The following is a 26,170-nucleotide window of genomic DNA, read 5'->3' on the forward strand; positions in this document are numbered from 1 at the left end:
GTGACCTCTGTGGTAAACCTGTATTTTTGAGGTGTGGCAGAAAAGGAATTCCCAAGAGACTTAGAAAGAGTAAAAGAAAAACCAAGCGGGTAGAGGTTTATTATGAAAGATAGGAGAAACTTTCTGGAAAGATAATTTTATGTCAATTTGTACTTGCATGACAATAAAGTAAAGACAGATAAACCACTGAATTTGGCAAGATGAGAATTTACAGAGTTTTACCAGGACAGTTTCAGTGTCGTAGTGGGGTCAGAGACTTGAAGTTACCGCAATTGTAGTGGAAAATAAGGAAGAGGAGACAGCACACACTGCTGCCTCTATTTATGAGGGAAGACCTTAATTTCTGGTCCAAAAACAAGGGAGACAGATCATGGCTGAGCTTTAGGAAAACCTTATCCCAAGTCCTGTTCACAAACGGCAAAATTCGGTGCCTGTGTGCGGTCTTTTTTTTTTTTTAAGAGACATCTCAGCTGTATCGGTGCTTACGAATGTATGCCATTCCTCTGAAACAAGGGTGACCACATGGTGCCAAACTTGTACCACATACTGCCACTTTATTTTTGTTTGGTTTATTCCAAGCTTCTGAATTTAGTTTCTACCACAGTACAGAATTCGTCTTCTTGATGTCTCCCCATTCCAGTTTCCGCTCAGAGTCTCCCGAAGCGAGGCATACCGGGCCCCTAAACTCTTACTTAGGGATCATCCACGTCCACACTCTAACTAGGTCTCCTAGCGCAGCTTCTATACATAAACTTTACCCTGTCGCTGTACTGCCCAAGTCGAGCTTTCTAAATCTCAAACCGTTATTTCGTTCAGATGCTCTCAGTCTACTGCTCTGTTGATCCAGCTAAGATTAACAGGGCCCCAGCTGTCCCTCTGTACCTCCCACTCCTGCCATCCCGACAGACGGTGGGAGAGGGAGGGCGCGGGGCTTTGCGCGCAAGTTTTCTGGGTAAAGCTTTACGCTATATTGACCGTCATTTTACGACAGGCCAGGTTACTTTGTGGCTGCTAACATTCCGCGAGGTCTGAGTTGGTAGCTGCGTTGTCTGTAGTGGCTGCTGCCTTTACTGCGCAGAAATGAGACAGAAGAGGAAAGGTTGGTAGGAGCCAGGGAGGGAGAAGAGAGGGGAAACTGGGGTTGGTTGGAAGGCGCCGAACCGCTGGGTCAGATGCTGAGCCCGTCTTTGCTCGCGGGAATCCGCTGTCTGATCTAGTCGCCTGCGAGCTGGGGTTAGTCTGTTCCTTTCGGCTCCCTGCCTTCTTGTTTTGCCTGTTGTGCTTTTTAAACCACGGCTCTTTGCCTACTCTTGCACTTTTACACTTTGGCTGCTACCTGGTGTCTTTTGCTTAGATGGTAATATTCCTGCCAGGGTGTGCTCTCAAATGAACGTGACTGATCGATTTAAGGCGATCTCGGACTCAAGATTTATTGTTCTATACATTTGATGTGCTTTGTTTTGTTTTTGAAGACTTTTTAAAAGACGTAAGTTAAAAATAAAAGCAACAACAATGATAATACTGACTTAAACCCTTCTGAAATCCTTGCATTCTATGCAACAGTTGTGCAGTGGTTCCCATTTGTAGTACCTATTGAGTTAGAACGGAGTAATTTCATCTTTTGTTTTTCAGCAGGATGGAGTCAAATTTCAGGTGTTTTCTCAGAGACTTTATTCTTATCTCTGTACATCATATGAGCAGTTGGTTCAATAATTTTGATAGTTATTATAAAAGCGTTTACTAATAATTGCAAAGTCGGCATTACCACCATTTTACAGATGAATAAGCAGAGGTTCAAGAGGTTAAGTACTTTGCCAGCCCAAAATATATGTAAAAAGTGTGAAGCTGATTGGTTAGATCGTCTCTATGATTCCAAACATGTAAAATAAAGATTAAAAATAAATAAATCTATGTCCTTAGCTACTATGCTATCTTACCTCTTGGCGTCAGTTGTCACTTATTTTCCAAACAGTAGCTCCAAGTTTCTAAGTTACCTTTAATTGATTATCTTTTCATGTCAAATTCTACAGGTCCCAAATTAATTTGTCATCTTCTCCCACTAACATGCGCTTTCTCAATCTGTCAGGCCAGATAGCTTTACTCTTCTAGCCTTATCTGTCATCAAGCCCTGTTACTTCTTATTTAGAAATCGCCTCTTGAAATCGTTTATTCCTTATTTTGACCACCACCCTTTTAACCTGCCTTCATCAATACCTAATATTCGAATAGTAGTTTGACTTTATATACATTATTTCAGTTAATTCTTAGAGTAATCTTTTGAGATGTGAATGTATTATCCCAGTTTTGCAGATACAGAAGTGGAAGCTTCTGAACTTGTTGACCTTCCCATTATCACAAAGCTGCAGGGATTGAGAGCCAAGAACTAGAGCCTAAAGTCAAAGTTTTTTGACTTTGCATCATATAGGTGTGTTTTTTGTTTTTGTTTTTTATCATGTTGCCGTTCAAGAATCTTTTGCTTAGTGTCCCAGATAATATGCATTCTTTTCACTTATACATTCTGGTATATATTTCATATTTAATATACTCATTTTCTTAAAATACTACTTTAATCTTTTTATTCCCAAACTTGAGAATGTATGATTCTCCACTATCTATTGCATTCCATTTAAATGCCTTTGCCTAGCCAGCAATGCACTCTATAATTCATTTCAATAGATGATTGTAAGCACTTCCTTATGTGTGAGACCCTGTAATCTGTTTTTTATTGAATCCTGCCAGAAAGCCTATATTCTGGTTACAGAGTGTTCTTGACACAAAAATAGATTCATATCTATATATGATATTGTTCCTTTTGGAATATCCTCTGTTTTGCTTGTCCTTATTCTGCCCGTTGTTTAAAGACTGTGTCATTTCTTCTGTGAAGCATTTTCAAATTTACTCCTCCAGTTAATTCTTGAGGCACTCAAGGGCTATGCCACTGGTTTTCAAGTCGTATCTGTTTTTATCAGTTTGAACCCCCTTTTCCCCTCCAAATAAATTTTTGTGCAGAACCTCAGTTAAAACAAATAAAATCAGAGCTGCTTTGGTTGAAATGGGGAAAGAGATCTCTTCCTACCCTCTCCTTCCCTCTTTCTCTCCTCCTGCTCTACTTCATGATTGGCCTTATGTCCATTATGTGGCCCCTGATGCAATTTTGTAGAACTCTGAAATGCTGAATTACATGGTTTGGAAAGCATTTGGCCTTTGATTATAGATGGGTTTTTTTTCCCTCTCAAAGTGTTTTGTGTGTTAACCTTACCTCATTAAATTAGAAGCAGTGTATCCAGGTGAAAAGAACAGAATTTGAGTCTTGGCTATATCCTTTACTGTGATTTCTTAACTTACCTTAGCCTTATTTTTCTCATCTGTAAATTGGGATAATGAAAGTTACCATAAAGTGTTATTGTGAAGTTTCAGATGAGATAAATGAGAGTTTTCCATACCTGCAGGGCTTTTTCATCTGCGCTTCTCTCTGATGACTTCATTATCTTTGCATGCTAGTTTCATCTACTGACAGGAAGCTTGCTTGCTGGCAGGTCCCAAACTGATATCCCACAGCTTCTATCACTAGAGAGAGAGGTCAGTGTTTTTTCTCTTGAGATTGGCTCAGATTAGCTTCGCTTGGATAGGTGTCCCTCCTTTGAGCTAGTGAACTGTGATTGTAGGGATTGGGGTCATGTAAGAACATGCCTGTTTCTGCTCTTGCCTTTTGGATGAGAAGAGGAGCGCCAGTTGACAGAAGAAGGTAGTGAAAGTGGACAGATGCATCAACATCCTTAGTCAGGTATAGAACCCTCTACTTTGCAATACTTATGCAAATACTTGGATTTGAGTTCCAACTCCACCCCTTGGTAGCATCGTCTTGGGATAGACAAATATTCCTGTTCTGTCTATTCTGAGCACCAGATAATAACGCATCTGAATGTAAGGAAATAACAGTAATATTATAGAGTATGAAACTAGTCCTGGTACTTTTATTAGGTAGGTGTGTGGCTTTGAGTAGATCACTTAACTGTTATGGGTCCATTTCCTTATCTGTAATCTGCAGCTCTTAATATTTTACATATTTCTCCTAGGCTTCATGTGGAGGGTGAATATAAAAGTACTTTGAAAAATATAGGTGAAAAATGACATCAACATCTGTTTTCATTATTATCTCAGTTCTTATGCATTCCCTACCCTTAAAGTTTTCTGTTGGCTAAGTGGAATAGATATCATAGGGAACTTATATATACCAATATAACCCATAAATATCTTTGAGAACAGACTGAGCAAATCTTATTTCTTTCTTGTGGCCACTTTATCATTTGTCCTGTATACTAAATAAAAACATATTTAAAATTTAATATATCCCCTAGGGGTGACTGCTATCATGGAAATAGCTTGAGGTAAGGAGGGAAGCCCTAATTCCGCCCCCCCGCCCCCCGCAGTGTTCCTCTTTCTTTGCCTTTGCATTGTCTCATCAGTTCATTTCTTCTGAACAGTCGCAGATAGTTGGGTGTTTGCAGTAAGCCCTGTTATTGTCAGCATGTTGTAGGTTCTTTCTCCTTGTGTTTGTCTCCACTCTTTCCTGTATCTGTCATTTTATCTCTAGTGTATGTACTGCTAAAGTGAACTTTTCCTATATATATAGTTAAAATCATATTTGTAATTAGAAACAGAAAAGGTTTACTCTATAAACAGTAGAGGGTTAGTGTCTTGTGAACTTGAGCTACTCATTTGGCATGGTAGGAATGATTTTTATCAAGGAAACTGCTAATAAGATTTTTTTTTAACTTTTTTATTGTATAATTTAACATATATATAAAGGAAAGAAAAAAAAAACACTCTTCAACAAGTAAGTTATGGGCCAGATCCCAGAGTTTGTCATGGGCTACCATACCACCATTGCAAATTTTTCCTTCTAGCTGCTCCAGAATATAGAAAGCTAGAAGGCTTAAATATTTTTTTTATCATCCCATGGACTTTTTTTTTCTTTTCTGTGAAAAATAGCATATATACAAAAAAGCAATAAATTTCAGAGCACAGCACAACCATTAATTGTAGAATGGATTTCAGAGTTTGGTATGGGTTACAATTCCACAATTTTAGGTTTTTAATTTTAGCTGCTGTAAGATACTGGACACTAAAAGAAATATCAATTTAATGATTCAGCAGTCATATTTGTTTGTTAAATCCTACCTTCTCTGTTTAACTCCATCCTTACCTTTGATCTTTCTATCCCATTCTTGAGGGGTATTTGGGCTATGGCCATTCTAACTTTTTCATGTTGTAAGGGGCTGTCAGTAATATGGGGTAGGGAGATGGAACTAGCTGATGTTCTGAAGAGGCTGGGCCCTCTAGGTTTCAGGACTTGTCTGGTCCAGGGACCCATCTGGAGGTTGTAGGATTCTGTAAAGTTACCCTACTTCGTGGAACATTTGTAGAATCTTATATAGTGCCCTAATCTTTAGGATTGGCAGGAATAGTTTTGATTACAGTTTGTCAAGATATGATAGGTAGCAATGACAACTAAAGCTTGTGTAAGAGTGACCTCCAGAGTAGCCTCTCAACAGTATTTGAACTCTCTCAGACACTAATACTTAGTTGCATTTCCTTTCCCCCATTTAGTCAGGATGGAATTGTTGATCCCATGATATCAGGGCTGAACTCATCCCTGGGAATCATCTCCCACACCACCAGGAAGACTTTCACCCCTGAATGTCATGTTCCACATAGTGGGGAGGTGATGATTTCACTTAGAATTGGCTTAGAGAAAATGAGGCCACATCTGAGCAACAAAAAAGAGGTCCTCCCAGAAGTAAGTCTTAGGCATACGTATAGGTAGGCTAAGATTCTCTGGTATCTACATAAGCTCCACAAGAGTAAGCCTCAAGATTAATGGCTTGGCCTATTGATTTGGGTGTCCCTAATCTTTGACACAGTGTCAGGGGATTCCCTGATAGTAAAGTTTAATAGTTCCATATTTTTTCTCCCATCCCTCAAGGGTCTTTGCCAATATTTTTTATTATCTGCTTAATATATTCTAGGATGCATTCAGGCAATACAATAAACTATACAGGATTAAAGGCTCTTATTCTTATTCTGGGCTCCCTGTGTTTCAGTTGTTCAAATGAGCTATCTAGACAGGTTGAGTTATATTATATGCTACAGAAAATTTAGTTCCAGACAAAATAAATCTTTCTTCCTTTGGTCTCAAAGAGTAGGTACAGTTCTAAAATACAGACAATGTCTTCTTTACTCCTGTGTTCTGAATTATCTTAATCACAACCTGATCGGCTTCATTCTTATCTCTGAATGCCTGGTTATACATATATAAAACAGCCTCTCAAAATCCAGAAATAGTAATTACCACTCCAACTAAGCATCTGCTATAAGAGCTTACAATCTAGGCCCCTGTTTTCTTACAAGTATTTTTAAAAGGATACCATACAATAATTGTTCTTTTGTTTCTAGCTTATTTTGCCTCACTAAATGTCCCACAGGTTCATACACAGCGTTGCATGCCTCACAATTTCATTCCTTTTTGTAGCAGCACAATATTCAATCATATGTATACACCATCGTTCGTCAGTCTACTTCTCAGTCAGTGCATCCTTCAGCCACCTGCATTCATTAGGTATCAAGTATAATGCCCAAAGTCCACAGTCCATCAGCACTCTCAGTTTTAGATGATTTCACTGTTCCCAAGAGAAATATAACCAATAAACATACCAAATAGAAAATCTAAACCTCCCCTCCCTGCCCCCATGCTGTTGCTTTGGTACTGCTGATGTTTTCCTGTTAAACATAACCCATAGCATGCAATAGCAGTTTTACCCTGTACCCTGGACTTAAACACTCTTTGTACACAAATCATATCTTTGAAGTAGTTCTTGCAAGAACTTTTTTATATTTCTAGAGTTAATTAGTGGTACACACATAGGTCTATACAACCCCTTTCAATCACGTTCACCTTCAATATGGTAATACTACTTACAGACCGACTAGAGAACTGCCTTCACATCTATCTATTCCCTTACATTTGAGTTCAACTTCATTATTAACCATTCACCTATCTCTATCTTCTATGTATCTCCAAGCCCCCTATATTCTGTATTATAAGCTTCTGATTTTACCTTTACCATGGTCATAAAAGTGAAGTCATACAATATCTATCCTTTTGCGTCTGGCTTGTTTCACTCAGCATTATGTCCTCAAGGCTCATCCATCTTGTCATGTGCTTTGGGACATCATTTCATCTTAGTGCTGCATAATATTTCATCGTATGTGTATACCACATTTTATTGATCCACTCGTCTATTGATGGGCATTTGAATTGTTTCCATCTTTTGGCAATTGTGAATAATGCTGCTGTGAACATCAGTGTGCAAATGTCTGTTTGTGTCAATGCTTTCAGCTCTTCTGGGTATATATCAAGTAGTGCTATTGCTGGGTCATAGGGCAACTCAATATTTAGTTTCTTAAGGAACCACCGAACTGTCTTCCATAGCAGCTATACCATTACATATTCCCACCAGGAGTGCATAAGTGTCCCAATTTCTCCACAGCCTCTCCAACATTTGTGGTTTCCTGTTTGTTTAATAACAACCATTCTTAGAGGTGTGAGGTGGTATCTCATTGCAGTCGTGATCTGCATTTCCTTTATAGCTAATGAAAAGGAGCATCTCTTCATGTGCTTTTGAGCCATCAGTATTTGCTCTTCAGAAAAATGCCTATTCATATTTTTAGCCCATTTTATAATTGGTTTATTTTTTCTTTTGTTGCTGAGTTGTATGATTTCTTTATGTATATAGGATATTTCTTTATACATACAGCATATCTTTGTCTGATATGTGATTTCCAAATATTTTCTCCCATTAAGTTGGCTGCCTCTTCACATTTTTGGCAAAGTCTTTTGAGGTGCAGAATCATTTGATTTTGAGGAGTTCCCATATCTATTTTTTTTTTTTCTGTTGTTGCTTGTGCTTTGGGTGTAAAGTTTAGAAAGCTATTTCCTATTACTGGTCTTGAAGATGTTTCCCTACATTTTCTTCTACAAGCTTTATGGTTCTAGTTCTTATGTTTGGGTGTTTGGTCCACTTTGAGTTAATTTTTGTGTAGGGTGTAAGCTAAGGGTCCTCTTTTATTCTTTTGGCTATTGATATCCAGTTCTCCCGTGCCTATTTATCAAAAAGACTATTTTGTCCCAGTTCATTGGATTTGAGGGCCTTGTCAAAAGTCAGTTGAGCATAGGTTTGTTGGTCTGTTTCTGCACTCGATTTGATTCCATTGTTTAGTACTTCTATCTTTGTGCCAGTACCATGCTGTTTTGACCGCTGTGGCTTTATGATAATTTTTAAAGTCAGAAAGTATTAGTCCTCCCACTATGTTCTTCTGTTTTTGGGTGCTTTTAGCTATTTGTGGTTTCTTTGCCCTTCCAGATGAATTTGGTAACTAGCTTTTCTAAGTCTTCAGAGTAGGCTGTTGGAATTTTGATTGGTACTGCATTGAATCTGTAGCTCAATTTGGGTAGAATTGACATCTTAATTATATTTAACCTGCCTATCCATGAGCAGGAAACTTTTCCACCTATTTAGATTTTCTGTGTTTCTTTTAGCAATGTTATGTAGTTTTCTAGGTACAAATCCTTTATATCCTAGTTAAGTTCATTCCTAAGTACTTATTCTTTTAGTAACATTTCTTTTAGTTGTTATTTTGAATGGAATTTTTTCCTTAACTGACTCCTCAGTTAGGTCATTGCTTGTGTATAGACACATTACTGATTTTTTGCACAGTAATTTTATATCCTGCCACCTTGTTGAATTTGCTTATTAGCTCTAGTAACTGTGTTGTAGGTCTCAAAATATTTCAAATATAGTATCATGTCATTTGCAAATAATGAAAGTTTTACTTCTTCTTTTCCAATTTGGATGCCTTTTATTTCTTTGTCCTGCCTGATTGCTCCAGCTAGAACATCTAATACAGTGGTGAATATTAATGGTGACAGAGGGCATCCTTGTCTCATTCCTAATCTTAGGAGGAAAGCTTTCAGTGACACTCCATGGAGTATAATGCTGGCTGTGGGTTTTTCATATATGACCTTTATCATATTGAGGACATTACCTTTGATTCCTATCTTTCGAAGTGTTTTATCAGAAAAGGATGTTGAATTTTGTCAAATTCTTTTTCAGCATCAATCAAGATGGTCATGCAATTTTTCCCTTTCAATTTGTTAATGTGCTAATTACATAAACTGATTTTCTTGCACTGAACCATCCTTGCATTCCTGGTATAAACCCCACTTGGTCATGGTATATAATTCTTTTAATGTGTTGTTGGATTCTATTTGCTAGTATTTAGTTGAGAATTTTTGCATCTGAATTCACTAGGGAAATTGGCCTGTAGCTTTCCTTTTTATAGCATCTTTACCTGGTTTTGGTATTAAAGTGATATTAACATCAGAAAATGAGTTAGGTAGTGTTCCTTTCTTTGGAAAAATTTGAGCAGGATTGGTGTTAATTCTTTTGGGAATGTTTGATAAAATTCCCCTGTGAACCATCTGGCCCTGGGCTTTTCTTTGCAGGAAGATTTTTGATGACCAATTGAATCTCTTTACTTGTGATAGGTTTGTTGAGATCTTCTGTTTCTTCCTGAGTCAGTGTAGCTTGTTTGTGTGTTTCCAAGAATTTGTTCCTTTCATCTAAGTTGTCTCATTTGTTGGCATATAGTTGTCCACAGTATCCTCTTATGATTTCCTTTATTTCTTCAGGGTCTGTGGTAATGAACCCTTTCTCATTTCTGATTTTGTTTATTTGCATCCTCTCTCTTTTTTCTTTATCAGTCTTGCTAGTGGCCCATCAATTTTATTCATTTTCTCAAAGAACCAACTTGGTTTTATCAATTCTTTCTATTCTTTTGTTCTTCCATTCATTTAGTTCTTCTTTAATCTTTGTTATTTGTCTTCTTCTCTTTGTTTTGGGTTAGTTTACTGTTCTTTCCACGTTCCTCCTGGTGAGCAGTTAAGTTTTTGATTTTTGCTCTTTCTGTTCTTTAATATAGGCATTTAGGACATAAATTTCCCTCTCAGCACAGCCTTTGCCACATCCCATAAGTTCTCATATGTTGTATTGTCATTTTCATTCATCTCCAGATAGCTACTGATTTCTCTATCAATTTCTTCTTTGACACCCTTCTTTGACCCACTGGTTGTTTAAGAGTATGTTATTTAAGCTCCATTTATTTGTGAAAGTTCTCGTTCTTTGCTGGTTATTGAGATCCAGCTTCATTCCATTGAGATCATAGAAAGTGCTTTGAATCATTTAAATGTTTTTAAATTTATAAAGACCTGTTTTGTGCTCTAGCATATGATCTATACTGGAAAATGTTCCATGAGCACTAGAGAAGAATGTATATCCTGGTGTTTGGGATTGTAATGACCTATATATGTCTATTAGGTCTAATTCATTTATCAAGTTGTTTAACTTTTCTGTTTCCTTGTTGATCTTCTGTCTAGTTGTTCTGTCTATAGAAGAGAGTGGTCTATGTGTATTGAAGTCTCCTACTATTATTGTTGAAACATCTGTCGCTCAGTTCAGTTTTGTCAGTGTCCGTCCCACGTACTTTGGAACTCCTTGATTGGGAACATAAACATTCATGATTGTTGTTTCTTTGTCAGTTGTCCCTTTTATTAATATATAGTGTCCTTCTTTGTCTCTTATGGTGTCTGCATTTAAACTCTATTTTGTCTGAAATTAGTGTAGCTATTCCTGCTTTCTTTTGGTTATAACTTGCGTGGAACATCTTTTTCCGTCCTTTCACTTTCAATCTGTTTGTATCCTTGTGTCTAAGATGTGTCTCTTATAAGTAGCATATACCTGGGTTATATTTCTTAATCCATTTTTGACAATCTATATCTTTTCATTGGTTAGTCTGTTAACATTCAAAGTTATTACTGAAAAGGCATTTCTTGAATCCACCATCTTATCTTTTGGATTTTATTTGTCAGATCTATATATTCTTTTCCCTCTTTCTCTTTTTATCCTTTAAGTTACCCTTACTGATTCTCTTCAATTCTGTGCCCTTTTCCAGACCTCCCTCTCCTGTCTTTTTTTTTTTTTTTTCAACTGGCAGAACTCCCTTTAGTATTTCTTGTGGACCCAGTCTCTACTTGACAGATTCTTTCAGGATTTGTTTGTGAAGAATTTAATCTCTCCCTCAGTTTTGATGGACAGTTTGGCTGAGTATAGAATTCTTGACTGGAAATTTTTCTGTTTCAGGATCTTTAATATATCATATCCCTGCCTTCTCACCTACATAGTTCTAGTTGAGTAGTCTGAACTCAGTCTTATGTGGTTACCTTTGTATGAGTTGGTTGTTTTTCTGTTGCTGCTTTCAGGATTTTCTGCTTCTCTTCAACATTTGATAGACTGATTAGTATGTGTCTTTGGGAAAGCCTATTTGGATTTATTCTATTTGGAGTTTTTTGAGCTTCTTTGACTTGCGTATTTATGTCCTATATAATGGGGGAAGTTTTCCCCCAGTATATCCTCAACTGTTCTTCCTAACCCTTTATTCTTCTCTTCTCCTTCTGGAATACCAGTGATTCTTATATTTGTGTGCTTTGTTTTGTCCATCAATTCCCTGAGATCCAATTCAAATTTTTCCATCTTTTTTGCTATTTGCTGTTTTGAGTGTTCTAGTTGTCCTGTCCTCTAGTTTGCTTATTCTTTCTTCTGCCTCTTCAAATCTGCTGTTGTGTGTCTCTAGTATGATTTTTATTTGGGTACACCAGGAATCTTTCAAATTCCTCTTTATGTGCTTCTGTTGTCTTCTTGTTCTCCTTTATGTCATTAGCGATCCCATTTATTTTATTTAGTAGAGTTATATGAACATCTTTGCTTAGTTGTTCCAATGTCTTTGTCTCCTCTGGTGTTTTAATTTGGTTGTTAGGCTGGGCTATATCTGTCTGCATCATGATATGCTTAGTGATCTTCTCCTGTCTTTGCCCCATATAAATATCTTGATTGGTTTACATTGCAAGTTGATTTCCTTCAGTAGTCTAAAGCATTGTGTTTGCGGGATGGCTGTGGATCCAGGGAGTGGGGCACAGCACAACAGTGTGATGACACGTTGCAGCACAGGTATAGGCACAGGTTGGGATGGTATCCTGGTGCCTTTGAGAATAGGTGCCCAGCAGCGGAGCCAATGTGACTGCAGGTGCATGGGTCTGCAGGACTGGGTCCTGGTGTGCGCTGGTCTATGGCGTGCACAGAGCTCAGGGCAGCAGGTCGGCATTGTGCCTGCGTATGCTGAGGGTATGAATGTGGCCTGGCTGCACAGGTCAGTGCTTGCCCAGAGCTTGAGGGCAGGACTAGGGCCGTGCACATGCGCAGGTCTGTGAGGGCCATGAACTGCCCTGCACATGCGCAGTTCTAGGAGGGCTGTGAACTGATGTACACATGCGCAGAGCCTAGGAGGAGCTGGGTGGGGTTGCAGGACTGTAGGAGCTGGGGGTGGGTGTAGCTTGGATATGGAGTTAAGCGCCCGCAGCCTTTATGTGCTGGCAACTTCCTGCAGGGGGCAGGGACAGGGAGGTAGGGCTTGCTAGGGGCAAGAGAGAGACTGCACTTTTGCTGGAGAGGTGGTTGGGTTGGGGCAGGGGTGCTCGCACTTGGGGTGGGGTTGTGGGATCCGTACGCGCATGGGCAGGTTGGCAAGGCAGGAGGACTTATAGTGTGTGTGTGTGTGTGTGTGGGGAATGTGTGTTATTAGATTCAGGTGTGTGGAGTGTGTGCTAAGTCGCGGATCATGGGGCTGTGCTGGTGAAGGTAGCATGTTCAAGGAATATAGCTTGGCTTTCTTCCTGGTCCCCATCTCCCTTCTGTGCATTCCTGAGGGCTCCAGGCTTCGATGTTAGGCTCTTTGCACCAGTGGACGGTCCCCAGTTTTCTGCTTCTCAGTTCCTCAGCTTTTGCAACCAGGGTGCAGAAGACTCTCCCAGGTTACTTACACCCTGGAATCACTGTCTTAGTCACCCTCCCATCCCTTCTCTATCTGTTCTTGGAGCAGGGTTGAACTCGATCTATCCTACTCTGCCATCTTTCTGGAACTCGTTAAAAATATTTTAAAATCTTTACTGAATAATAGGATTTTTACATTGTTAATATTATTTTTTTAGGAGATATCAGCCCTGCTGAGCTGATGATGCTGACCATAGGCGATGTTATTAAACAACTGGTGGAAGCCCATGAACAGGGAAAAGACATTGATCTAAATAAGTAAGTAGGTCTATTATAAAGGAGCCAGTTTTGTTCTTAGATAGTATATCTCTTTTATGAAATTATACTACTTGCTTTCTATTTTGTGTTTTGTTTAGTAGTTGCAAATTTTAGTTTTCTTGTGCCTTTTTCATTATTTTCTTTATGGCAGATAACCTCATATCTTAATATTAATAGCTTCTTACATTTATTTGATGCTTACTCTGTTCTAGGCACTATTCTTAGTGCACTACATGTATGTACTCAGTTAATCCTCTCAAAAACTATGTGAGGTTGGTACTGATGCCACCCTTATTTGATAGATGAGTAATCTGAAGCATAGAGAAGATACCTAATGTTTCTGTAGGTAAATAACTGGTAATTAGCAGAGCTGGGATATGAAATTAAGCTGTCTGTCTCCTGAGGCTAGGTGCTTATCATCTGGGCTACACCACTTTACGTCACGTATTTCTTAACTTGGGTTGTAGTTACATGAGTGCTTGTTTTATTTGTTAAAGTGTATTTGTATGTTTTATGTTCTGTTCTTTATAATATTTCATATTGAAAAAATTCTTTATAGAATATGTTTTATTTTCTAACTTGGCTCTACATAACCCCCTTGATTTTTAAGATCGTAGTTCTCAAACAGCAGTGATTTTGTAGGAAACATTGGGCAGCATCTGGGGACATTTTTGGTTGTCACAGTAGAGGGAGGATTGCTAGTGGGTAGAGGCCAAGGATGATGCTAAACATCCTACAGTGTACTAGACAGTCTCCTCCAACAAATAATTATCTGGTCCCAAATGTCAGTAGTGTTGAAGTTGAGAAAACGGTAGGGTCAGAGTAGTACTTTGGACCTAGAACAATATTTTTAATAGATCTACATTGTGTCATTGTCCTGGATCCCTCCCCTATAGTCCTCTGGTATTCATTCTCTCTAGCCCTTCAGGGCAAGAAGAGGAAGTCATTCATTTATGAATTTTGTTTTCCTATTTTCCTGAGATTCACAGAGCTTGCTGTTGTCACCTGGTGAAGGTATAGGGAAATGGCAGGAATGAATAATGCTATTTGTAATCATCATTTTGGTAGCTTGTCCTTGAAATATTTTGACCTTAATAATGCTAGATGCTTTACTTTCAGGGTGAAAACTAGGACAGCTGCCAAATACGGTCTTTCAGCACAGCCCCGCCTGGTGGATATCATTGCTGCAGTCCCACCTCAGTATCGTAAGGTCTTGGTCCCTAAGTTAAAGGCAAAACCCATCAGAACTGCCAGTGGGGTGAGTGATTCAGTTCATGAAATAGTAATTGTGTATCTTTTCCAGAAATCCCTACCTTCCTGTAGCAGTGATGTGGAGGTAGGGGATTTAAACAGATGGAGTCCATGTATTATGATAAACTCTATAGTGAAGAAATGTGCAGAATGCCATAGAGGGCATAGAGGAAAAAATTGTGCTTAAAGGAGTAGCATATGGTTTGGTGCCTTCATTGAAAGTACAGATCGAAGTTTGGTGACTTGCCACAGCATTATAAATGTTGGCTATCTTAAGCTAGTAGCTTTTAATATAATTGGTACTTACAAAAGGTACTTTTAAAAGATAGTTAATAGTGCAGAGTTGTTCCATGTATGGCAATTGTGAAATGATTTGACACAGTAGTGAGCACTGTGAGAATCCAGAGGACAGAGATGTCCTTTACTTAAAAGGACTAGGGAAAGCCCAGTATCAAGCATGGAGCTTGCTTGACTTAAAGTTCCATTTGAATAAGTAGGTAGAGCAGGCTCGAAGAGTGGTGGGATCAAAGGACATGGTGAACAAAGGCACAGAGGTAGAAATAATATGAGGTGTATTCAGGGAACAGTTTGACTGGAGTTAAATTTTGTTTGAGAGAGTTGCAGGACATTAAGTTGAAGAGTTAGTTTGGGATCAGTTTGTAAAAGAAATGTTAGGCAAAGAAGCTAGATGACCGGGAACTGTTAAACATTTTAAAATGGAAAATGATATGAACAAGATGGATTTTAGGAATATTAATTTGGAAGCAGCAAGGAGGGTGGCTTGGAAACAAAAAGACTAGTTAAGACACTCTTGGTTTGACCTAGTTGTGGAGTAAAGGACTTGAATTAGGTAAAAGAGTTGATGGGATTTGAACCCTTGTAAAACCTGGCACCTAGAATTGAAGTCTGTGTTTCTCTTGTGATCTAATATTCTGATCAGAATATTATACTCTGGTAATTGCAGCTTGTGTTAACTTGTTTAGTGGTCATATTTTCTGGATCATATTATATTTGTTGTTGATTAAACCCCCAAACTTTTATATACAATATATTACCAGTCCTTGTCTCTTCTTTTTGTTTTGTTCTTTTCTTTTGTTTGTCTGTTTGTACATAGTGTAAAAGTGCCTAATAATTCTAAAATCTTGCTAAGAAAAACTAGTAATCCCATAATCCATTCCATTTTCCTTTCTAGGCAGCCAGTTTGAACTCTTAAGCTAGTTTCTTTGGCATTTACCACCATATCACTAAATAGCGTGTTTTATAGATGCATTTTGAATTTTTAGACATTATCTATGATCTTGGCAGTATGGAAAAATAAAGATCCAGAAACCTCTCTTACCTCTTACCCTACTTGCCTCTGAAAGTGATGGTTTCTGGGGATACATGGGTGGTTCAGTGATAGAGTGCTTACCTGCCATGCTGCAGACCCAGGTTCAATTCGTGGCCCAAGAACCACCCCCTTCCCCACCCCCATCCTCCACCCCCATCCCCCCCCCCCCCCAGAAAGGAAAAGATAAAAATCATGGTTTCTTGTGGGACGGAGGTCCTGGAGTGAGCTAGGACTCAGCACCACGGGATTGAGAGGGCCTTCTTGACAGAAGTGGGAGGAGAGAAATGAGATGAAGTGAAGTGTCAAAAGTTGAGAGATTCCAATCAGAGTCGAGAGGTTATCCTGGAGGTTATTCTTATGCATTCAATAGATATCACCTTTTTAGTTAAGGTATAACAGAGAGGCTGGAGGGAACTGCCTGAAAATGTAGAGCTGTGTTCCAGTAGCCATGTTTCTTGAAGATGATTACATAATGATGTGGCTTTTGCAGTGTGACTGTGTGATTGTGAAAACCTTGTGTCTGATGCTTCCTTTGTCTACCTTATGGACGGATGAGTAAAACAGGTGGAGTTAAAAATAAATAAATAATAGGGGGAACAAATCTTGAAATAAAATTAGTGGATTGAAATGCTGGTGATCAAAGAGGGGGAGGGGTAAGCAGAATGTATATATGAATTTTTTTGTTTTCTTTTTGTTTCTTCTTCTGATTTGATGCAAATGTTCTAAAAAATGATCATGATGATGAACATACAACTATGTAAAGAAAAAAGAATGTTCATATTGTATGTTGATTGGTTTTATTAATAAAAATTAAAAAATAAAAATCATGGTTTCTGTGGTCCTGGACCCACTGTTTTTATTACTGCGTGCATTTTCTTTGGTAATCTCATGTATTTGATTTAAGATGTTGCCATTAGCTAACTCCCAGTCCTGACCTCTCCTCAACTTCCAGATTCATGTCAAATTGCCTGCTAGACATTTCACCTTTGACTGCCAGTAGAACCTCAATTTTAACATAACCCAAGCTAACTTTGAAAACTTTGAACTTCATTCATCTTTAACTATCCGGTTTTGTTCATGATGATATTATCTGCTCAGTTTTCCAAAAATCTGAAAATCATTTTCCATTTCTACCACCATTGTCCATATTGTCTTTTATCATTTCTTGGTTTAGATTTTACTTCAGTTATTTCCTACTGCAATAGAAGATAGATACCAAATCTGTCTTCTACAGTGTCACCACAGTGATCTCTGAAACCTACAAAAGCACCCGTCACAATACAGTTCAGAAATGCGCAGTTGATGATGTCTTTATTCATGCTATTCCTCTGCTGCTTTTGTTTGTTTTCAATTTTTATTTTTGCTTCGAACATCATGATTATTCTTACACTGTTACCAGTCTTAGTAATCTATTAGGTAACAACAATAGTAGCTGCCATATGTTGACCATCTGTTTTATACCAGTCACTATGGTAGGCACATTGGATATGATTTCTTATAAAATCCTCAGAACCATCTTGAGAGATAGGTAATATTGTTTGCATTTTACAAAATAGGAAAAGATATAGTACAATGCAGACAGAAAATTCTAACCTAGGTTTCTCTGATTGACTCCAAAGTCATTGCTTTTTCCTCTCTGTTAGTAATTTCTAAACTATATTCTACAAAACTACAAGATTCCTTGGAAATTATTTAGGAATCACCATAGGGAATAATAGGGAAGACATGAGAGCTGGTCCCATCTTTACTTCATTCAGGACAGTTGTATTTCTCCCTTTTATGTATTGAGGTTCTAAGTAAAATTTTACTTGAAAGGAAGTTCTGTTGCTTAAAAAAGGTTTGCAAACTACTACACATTGCTTTTCTGTCCCTCATTTCCCCCTGCCTTCTTAACTTGGTTAACACTTATTTAGCATAGTTTTTAGTTTTTCTAGGAGGGCTTTCCTGATACCCCTGGTCAGACTGTTGTTTTCTTTAGGCATTCCCAATATTTTTTATTTTTTTGCATGGGCAGACACCAGGAATTGAACCCAGGTCTCCAGCAAGGCAGGCTAGAAATCTGCCACTGAGCCAACGTTGCACTGCCAGTGTTTCCCAGTATTTTTTACATGCTTCTTAACCATGTTGTTTTGAAATAGTCTGTTTTTCTGTGTCTTTTCTTCCCTGCTACAGAATGTGACTTTCCAGAGAGTTAAGACAGTAAATTATTTTTATCATCTCAGGACTCATGGAAATATGTAGCACTGTATCTGGCTGTGGAATTGAAATGACCTTAGCAGTGGTATATTGTGACTTCAGAGAGTTAAGACAGTAAATTATTTTTATCATCTCAGGACTCATGGAAATATGTAGCACTGTATCTGGCTGTGGAATTGAAATGACCTTAGCAGTGGTATATTGTAGTTGATTCTTACATAAAATAAAAGCATTTGTTTGAAAATCTAAGTTGTGTTTTTTTTGTTGTTTGCTTGTTTTTTTACTTTTTTATTGTATAGTATAACATATATACAAAACAAAGAAATAAAAAAGCAATAGTTGCTCCTCTCGCTCTTTTTCCGCTGGCGGCGCTCCCGCCGCCATCCAGCCCTCCTCTCCCTCTTTCTCTGCCAGCGGCGCTCCTGCCGCCATCCAGCCCTCCTCTCCCTCTTTCTCCGCCGACGGCGCTCCCGCCGCCATCCAGCCCTCCTCTTCCCCCTTCTCCGCCGGCGGCGCTCCCGCCGCCATCTTGCCCTTCCCTTTCTCCTCCTGCTCCGGGGGCTCTCCAACCACCACCGTGCCCTCTTCCACCTTCACCGGCTCCTCCGCCACCGTCCTCGACAGCCTTGCCACCCTCACCTTTCCTCCTCCAGAACAGCTACTGGGAGAGTGGAGACGATACAGAGCAGCTCCCGGAGCCACGACGGAGATCAAAGGGATGGCATACCCCATCCTGGAACGGCTGACTGTCTGGGAGAACCAACTCCGGTGAGATCGCCGAGGGGCGCAGGCTTTCCCGGGCGGGACGGCAAGCAGCCGGAGTCCCTCCCTTCCTCCTTCCCAGGCCAGCTGGCAGAATTTGGCAGGCGGTCCCATAGGGCCAAGGCGGCTGGCGCCCCCACCACGCAAGGCCCCCCGGACCAAATGAGAGAGTTGGGTCGGAAATCCCCAGACCGCGGAGAACGGTGACCGGGGAGGTCCCTTCCAAACACGTGACTCCCCGGTCCGGCTGGGAACGGTGCACTCTCCTGGGCTGCGGCGGCTGGCGCCCTCCCGCCACGCTTGGCTCCCCGGGCCGACTAGGAAATTCGGTCGGGCGCTCTCCCAGGCTGTGGCGGCCGGCGACCCTCCCCGCATTCGGACCCCCAGGCCGCTGGCACTCTTCCAAGCCGCTTCGGCTGGTGAACCTCCCCCACGGCGACAGTTTTCCAAAGTTAAAGGACCCACAGCACCTTTTACTGGTGGAACCCGCAGACAAACGTGTGCCACGAGCGCCACCTACTGGGCAGGATAAGAAAAACAGAACCCAGAGATTTCACAGAAAAATCTTTCAACCTGTTGGGTCCAACACCCAGGGAAATATGACTAAATGCCCAGACGCCAGCAGAAGATAACGGATCACGCTCAGAAAATTGAAAATATGGCCCAGTCAAAGGAACAAACCAATAGTTCAAATGAGATACAGGAGCTGAAACAACTAATGCTGAATATACGAACAGAAATGGAAAACCTCTTCAAAAACGAAATCAATAAATTGAGGGAGGACATGAAGAAGACATGGGCTGAACAAAAGAAGAAATAGAAAAACTGAAAAAACAAATCACAGAGCTTATGGAAGTGAAGGATAAAGTAGAAAAGATGGGGAAAAACAATGGATACCTACAATGATAGATTTCAAGAGACAGAAGATAGAATCAGTGATTTGGAGGATGGAACATCTGAATTCCAAAAAGAAACAGAAACTATAGGGAAAAGAATGGAAAAATTTGAACAGGGTATCAGGGAACTCAAGGACAATATGAACCGCACAAATATACGTGTTGTGGGTGTCCCAGAAGGAGAAGAGAAGGGAAAAGGAGGAGAAAAACTAATGGAAGAAATTATCACTGAAAATTTCCCAACTCTTATGAAAGACCTAAAATTACAGATCCAAGAAGTACAGTGCACCCCAAAGAGATTAGACCCAAATAGGCGTTCTCCAAGACACTTACTATTTTAGAATGTCAGAGGTCAAAGAGAAAGAGAGGATCTTGAAAGCAGCAAGAGAAAAACAATCCATCACATACAAGGGAAACCCAATAAGACTGTGTAGATTTCTCAGCAGAAACCCTGGAAGCTAGAAGACAGTGGGATGATATATTTAAATTACTAAAAGATAAAACCTGCCAACCAAGACTCCTATAGCCAGCAAAATTGTCCTTCAAAAATGAGGGAGAAATTAAAACATTCTCAGACAAAAAGTCACTGAGAGAATTTGTGACCAAGAGACCAGCTCTGCAAGAAATACTAAAGGGAGCAATAGAGTCAGATACAAAAAGACAGAAGAGAGAGGTATGGAGAAGAGTGTAGAAAGAAGGAAAGTCAGATATGATATATATAATACAAAAGGCAAAATGTTAGAGGAAAATATTATCCAAACAGTAATAACACTAAATGTTAATGGACTGAATTCCCCAATCAAAAGACACAGACTGGCAGAATGGATTAAAAAACAGGATCCTTCTATATGCTGTCTACAGGAAACACATCTTAGACCCAAAGATAAACATAGGTTGAAAGTGAAAGGTTGGGAAAAGATATTTCATGCAAATAACAACCAGAAAAGAGCAGGAATAGCTATACTAATATCCAACAAATTAGACTTCAAATGTAAAACAGTTAAAAGAGACAAAGAAGGACACTATATACTAATAAAAGGAACAATTAAACAAGAAGACATAACAATCATAAATAATTACGCACCGAACCAGAATGCCCCAAAATACATGAGGAATACACTGCAAATACTGAAAAGGGAAATAGACACATATACCGTAATAGTTGGAGACTTCAATTCACCACTCTCATCAATGGACAGAACATCTAGACAGAGGATCAATAAAGAAATAGAGAATCTGAATATTACTATAAATGAGCTAGACTTAACAGACATTTATAGGACATTACATCCCACAATAGCAGGATACACCTTTTTCTCAAGTGCTCATGGATCATTCTCAAAGATAGACCATATGCTGGGTCACAAAGCAAGTCTTAACAAATTTAAAAAGATTGAAATCATACATAACACTTTCTCGGATCATAAAGGAATGAAGTTGGAAATCAATAATAGGCGAAGTGCCAGAAAATTCACAAATACGCGGAGGCTGAACAACACACTCTTAAACAACAAGTGGGTCAAAGAAGAAATTGCAAGAGAAATTAGTAAATACCTCGAGGCGAATGAAAATGAAAACACAACATATCAAAACTTATGGGATGCAGCAAAGGCAGTGCTAAGAGGGAAATTTATTGCCCTAAATGCCTATATCAGAAAAGAAGAAAAGGCAAAAATGCAGGAATTAACTGTCCACTTGGAAGAATTGGAGAAAGAACAGCAAACTAATCCCAAAGCAAGCAGAAGGAAAGAAATAACAAAGATTAGAGCAGAAATAAATGAAATTGAAAACATGAAAACAATAGAGAAAATCAATAAGACCAGAAGTTGGTTCTATGAGAAAGTCAATAAGATTGATGGGCCCTTAGCAAGATTGACAAAAAGAAGAAGAGAGAGGATGCAAATAAATAAGATCAGAAATGGAAGAGGAGACATAACTACTGACTTCACAGAAATAAAGGAGGTAATAACAGGATACTATGAACAACTTTACGCTAATAAATACAACAATTTAGATGAAATGGACGGGTTCCTGGAAAGACATGAACAACCAACTTTGACTCAAGAAGACATAGATGACCTCAACAAACCAATCACAAGTAAAGAAGCTGAATCAGTCATTAAAAAGCTTCCCAAAAAGAAAAGTCCAGGACCAGATGGCTTCACATGTGAATTCTATCAAACATTCCAGAAAGAATTAGTACCAACTCTCCTCAAACTCTTCAAAAAAATCGAAGTGGAGGGAAAACTACCTAATTCATTCTATGAAGCCAACATCACCCTCATACCAAAACCAGGCAAAGATCATACCAAAACCAGGCAAAGATATTACCAAAATAGAAAACTACAGACCAATCTCTCTAATGAATATAGATGCAAAAATCCTCAGTAAAATTCTAGCAAATCGTATCCAACAACACATCAAAAGAATTATACATCATGACCAAGTAGGATTCATCCCAGGTATGCAAAGATGGTTCAACATAAGAAAATCAATTAATGTAATACACCATATCAACAAATCAAAGCACAAAAATCACATGATCATCTCAATTGATGCAGAGAAGGCATTTGACAAGATTCAACATCCTTTCCTGTTGAAAACACTTCAAAAGATAGGAATACAAGGGAACTTCCTTAAAATGATAGAGGGAATATATGAAAAACCCACAGCTAATATCATCCTCAATGGGGAAAAATTGAAAACTTTCCCCCTAAGATCAGGAATAAGACAAGGATGTCCACTATCACCACTATTATTCAACATTGTGTTGGAGGTTCTAGCCAGAGCAATTAGACAAGAAAAAGAAATACAAGGCATCAAAATTGGAAAGGAAGAAGTAAAACTATCACTGTTTGCAGACGATATGATACTATACGTCGAAAACCGGGAAAAATCCACAACAAAACTACTAGAGCTAATAAATGAGTACAGCAAAGTAGCAGGTTACAAGATCAACATTCAAAAATCTGTAGCATTTCTATACACTAGTAATGAACAAGCTGAGGGGGAAATCAAGAAACGAATCCCATTTACAATTGCAACTAAAAGAATAAAATACCTAGGAATAAATTTAACTAAAGAGACAAAAAACCTATATAAAGAAAACTACAAAAAACTGCTAAAAGAAATCACAGAACACCTAAATAGATGGAAGGGCATACTGTGTTCATGGATTGGAAGACTAAATATAGTTAAGATGTCAATCCTACCTAAATTGATCTACAGATTCAATGCAATACCAATCAAAATCCCAACAACTTATTTTTCAGAATTAGAAAAACCAATAAGCAAATTTATCTGGAAGGGCAGTGTGCCCCGAATTGCTAAAAACATCTTGAGGAAAAAAAACGAAGCTGGAGGTCTCGCGCTGCCGGACTTTAAGGCATATTATGAAGCCACAGTGGTCAGAACAGCATGGTATTGGCATAAAGATAGATATATCGACCATTGGAATTGAATAGAGTGCTCAGATATAGACCCTCTCATCTATGGACATTTGATCTTTGATAAGGCAGTCAAGCCAACTCACCTGGGACAGAACAGTCTCTTCAATAAATGGTGCCTAGAGAACTGGATATCCATATGCAAAAGAATGAAAGAAGACCCATATCTCACACCCTATACAAAAGTTAACTCAAAATGGATCAAAGATCTAAACATTAGGCATAAGACCATAAAACAGTTAGAGGAAAATGTAGGGAGATATCTTATGAAACTTACAATTGGAGGCGGTTTTATGGACCTTAAACCTAAAGCAAGAGCACTGAAGAAAGAAAGAAATAAATGGGAGCTCCTCAAAATTAAACACTTTTGTGCATCAAAGAACTTCATCAAGGAAGTAGAAAGACAGCCTACACAATGGGAGATAATATTTGGAAATGACATATCAGATAAAGGTCTAGTATCCAGAATTTATAAAGAGATTGTTCAACTCAACAACAAAAAGACAGCCAACCCAATTACAAAATGGGAAAAAGACTTGAACAGACATCTACCAGAAGAGGAAATACAAATGGCCAAAAGGCACATGAAGAGATGCTCAATGTCCCTGGCCATTAGAGAAATGCAAATCAAAACCACAATGAGATATCATCTCACACCTACCAGAATGGCCATTATCAACAAAACAGAAAATGAGAAGTGCTGGAGAGGATGCGGAGAAAGAGGCACATTTGTCCACTGTTGGTGGGAATGTCAGATGGTGCAACCACTGTGGAAGGCAGTTTGGCAGTTCCTAAAAAAGCTGAATATAGAATTGCCATACAACCCAGCAATACCACTGCTAGGTATCTACTCAAAGGACTTAAGGGCAAAGACACAAACGGACATTTGCACACCAATGTTTATAGCAGCGTTATTTACAATTGCAAAGAGATGGAAACAGCCGAAATCTCCATCAACAGACGAGTGGCTAAACAAACTGTGGTATATACATACGATGGAATATTATGCAGCTTTAAGACAGGATAAACTTATGAAGCATGTAATAACATGGATGGACCTAGAGAACATTATGCTGAGTGAGTCCAGCCAAAAACTAAAGGACAAATACTGTATGGTTCCACTGATGTGAACGGACATTCGAGAATAAAGTTGGAATATGTCATTGGTAACAGAGTCCAGCAGGAGTTAGAAACAGGGGAAGATAATGGGTAATTGGAGCTGAAGGGATACAGACTGTGCAACAGGACTAGATACAAAAACTCAAAAATGGACAGCACAATAATACCTAATTGTAAAGTAATCATGTTAAAACACTGAATGAAGCTGCATCTGAGCTATAGGTTTTTTTTTTTTTACTATTATTATTACTTTTATTTCTTTTCTCTATATTAACATTCTATATCTTTTTCTGTTGTGTTGCTAGTTCTTCTAAACTGATGCAAATGTACTAAGAAACGATGATCATGCATCTATGTGATGATGTTAAGAATTACTGATTGCATATGTAGAATGGTATGATTTCTAAATGTTGGGTTAATTTCTTTTTTTCCGTTAATTAATAAAAAAAAAAAAAAGCAATAGTTTCAAAGCACTCTTCAACAAGTGGTTATAGGACAGAGCCCAGAGTTTGTCATGGGCTATCGTACAATCCTCTCATATTTTTCCTTCTAGCTGCTCCAGAATATAGGGTAGAGGGCTTAAATACTTTTTTATCATCACAATCCAATTTTTTTCTTTCTTTTTTTGTGAAAAATAACATATATACAAAAAAATGATAAATTTCAAAGTACAGCACCACAATTAGTTGTAGAACATATTTCAGACTTTGACATGGGTTATGTTTTCACAATTTTAGGTTTTTACTGCTAGCTTCTCTGAAATACTGTAGACTAAAAGACATCAATTTAATGATTTAGCATTCATATTCATTTGCTAAGTCCCATCTTCTATGTATAATTCCATCATCACCTTTGACCTTTCCATACCTCTCTTTGGGGTTGTTTGGGCTAAGCAATTCTACATTTTTGATGTTGGAAGGGTCTGTCACTATGGGGTAGGGAGATGAAACTATCTGATGTTCTGCAGAAGCTGGGCTAGGTTTCAGGACTTATCTGGACCAGGGATCCCTCTAGAGGTTGTAGGTTTCTGGAAAGTTACTTTAGTGCCTGGAATTCTTGGGGAATCTTATATATTGCACTAAGTGTTCTTTAAGATTGGCTGGAATGGTCCTGGTTGGGAGTTGGCAGGTTATGATAGGTAGCAAGGTCTACTTGAATCTTGCATAAGAGCAACCTCCAGAGTAACCTCTTGACTCCATTTGAACTCTCTTTGCCACTGATACTTTATTAATTTCACTTCTTTTCCCCCTTTTGGTCAGGATATAATTGTTGATCCCATGGTGCCAGGTTTGGATTCATCCCTAGGAGTCATCTCCCATGTTGCCAGGGAGACTTTCACCCCTGGATGTCATATCCCATATAGAGGGAGGGCAATGATTTCATTGCAGAGTTGGGCTTAGAGAGACTGAGGCCACATCTGAGCAACAACAGAGGTCCTCCAGAAGTAACTCTTAGGCATACCTATAGATAGTCTAAGCTTCTCTACTACCTACATAAGCTTCACAAGAGTAAGCCTCATGATCGAGGGCCTATTGATTTGGGTATCCCTAAAGTTTGACACAGTATCAGGGGATTCCCTGATGGTAAGGTTTAATAGTTCCATATTCTTTCTCCTGTCCTTCAGGGGACTTTGCCAATTCTTTTTGATTATCTGCTTAATATACTCTAGGATGTATCCAGGCATTACAATAATCTATACTGGATTAAAGGACCCCTTTCTTATTCTGTGCTTCCTCTCTTTCAGTTGTTCAAATAAATGAGTTCTACATATAGGTTGAGTTAGATTATGCACTACAGAAAATTTCAGTTCCAGATCAAATAAACCTTTCTTACGTTGGTCTCAAAGAGTATGTGTGGTTCTGAAATATAGACACTGTCTTCCTTACCCCTATGTTCTAAATTGCTTTAACC

General features: G+C 38.7%; 1 protein-coding gene across 1 annotated transcript in view; it reads left to right on the top strand.

Annotated features, from left to right (window-relative positions):
- The first annotated feature begins 990 nt into the window (after positions 1 to 990).
- Positions 991 to 26,170, top strand: part of ELP3 (elongator acetyltransferase complex subunit 3) — a 145,085-nt gene continuing 119,905 nt past the window's right edge. The window contains exons 1-3 of the mRNA XM_077152883.1: positions 991 to 1,099; positions 13,160 to 13,259; positions 14,379 to 14,517. Of these exons, the coding sequence (XP_077008998.1) occupies positions 1,081 to 1,099; positions 13,160 to 13,259; positions 14,379 to 14,517 (258 nt within the window). The 5' untranslated portion in view covers positions 991 to 1,080. The remainder of the gene's footprint in view (positions 1,100 to 13,159; positions 13,260 to 14,378; positions 14,518 to 26,170) is intronic.

Source organism: Tamandua tetradactyla, chromosome 3, assembly GCF_023851605.1.
Source record: "Tamandua tetradactyla isolate mTamTet1 chromosome 3, mTamTet1.pri, whole genome shotgun sequence".
Classification (NCBI taxonomy): Eukaryota; Metazoa; Chordata; class Mammalia; order Pilosa; family Myrmecophagidae; genus Tamandua; species Tamandua tetradactyla.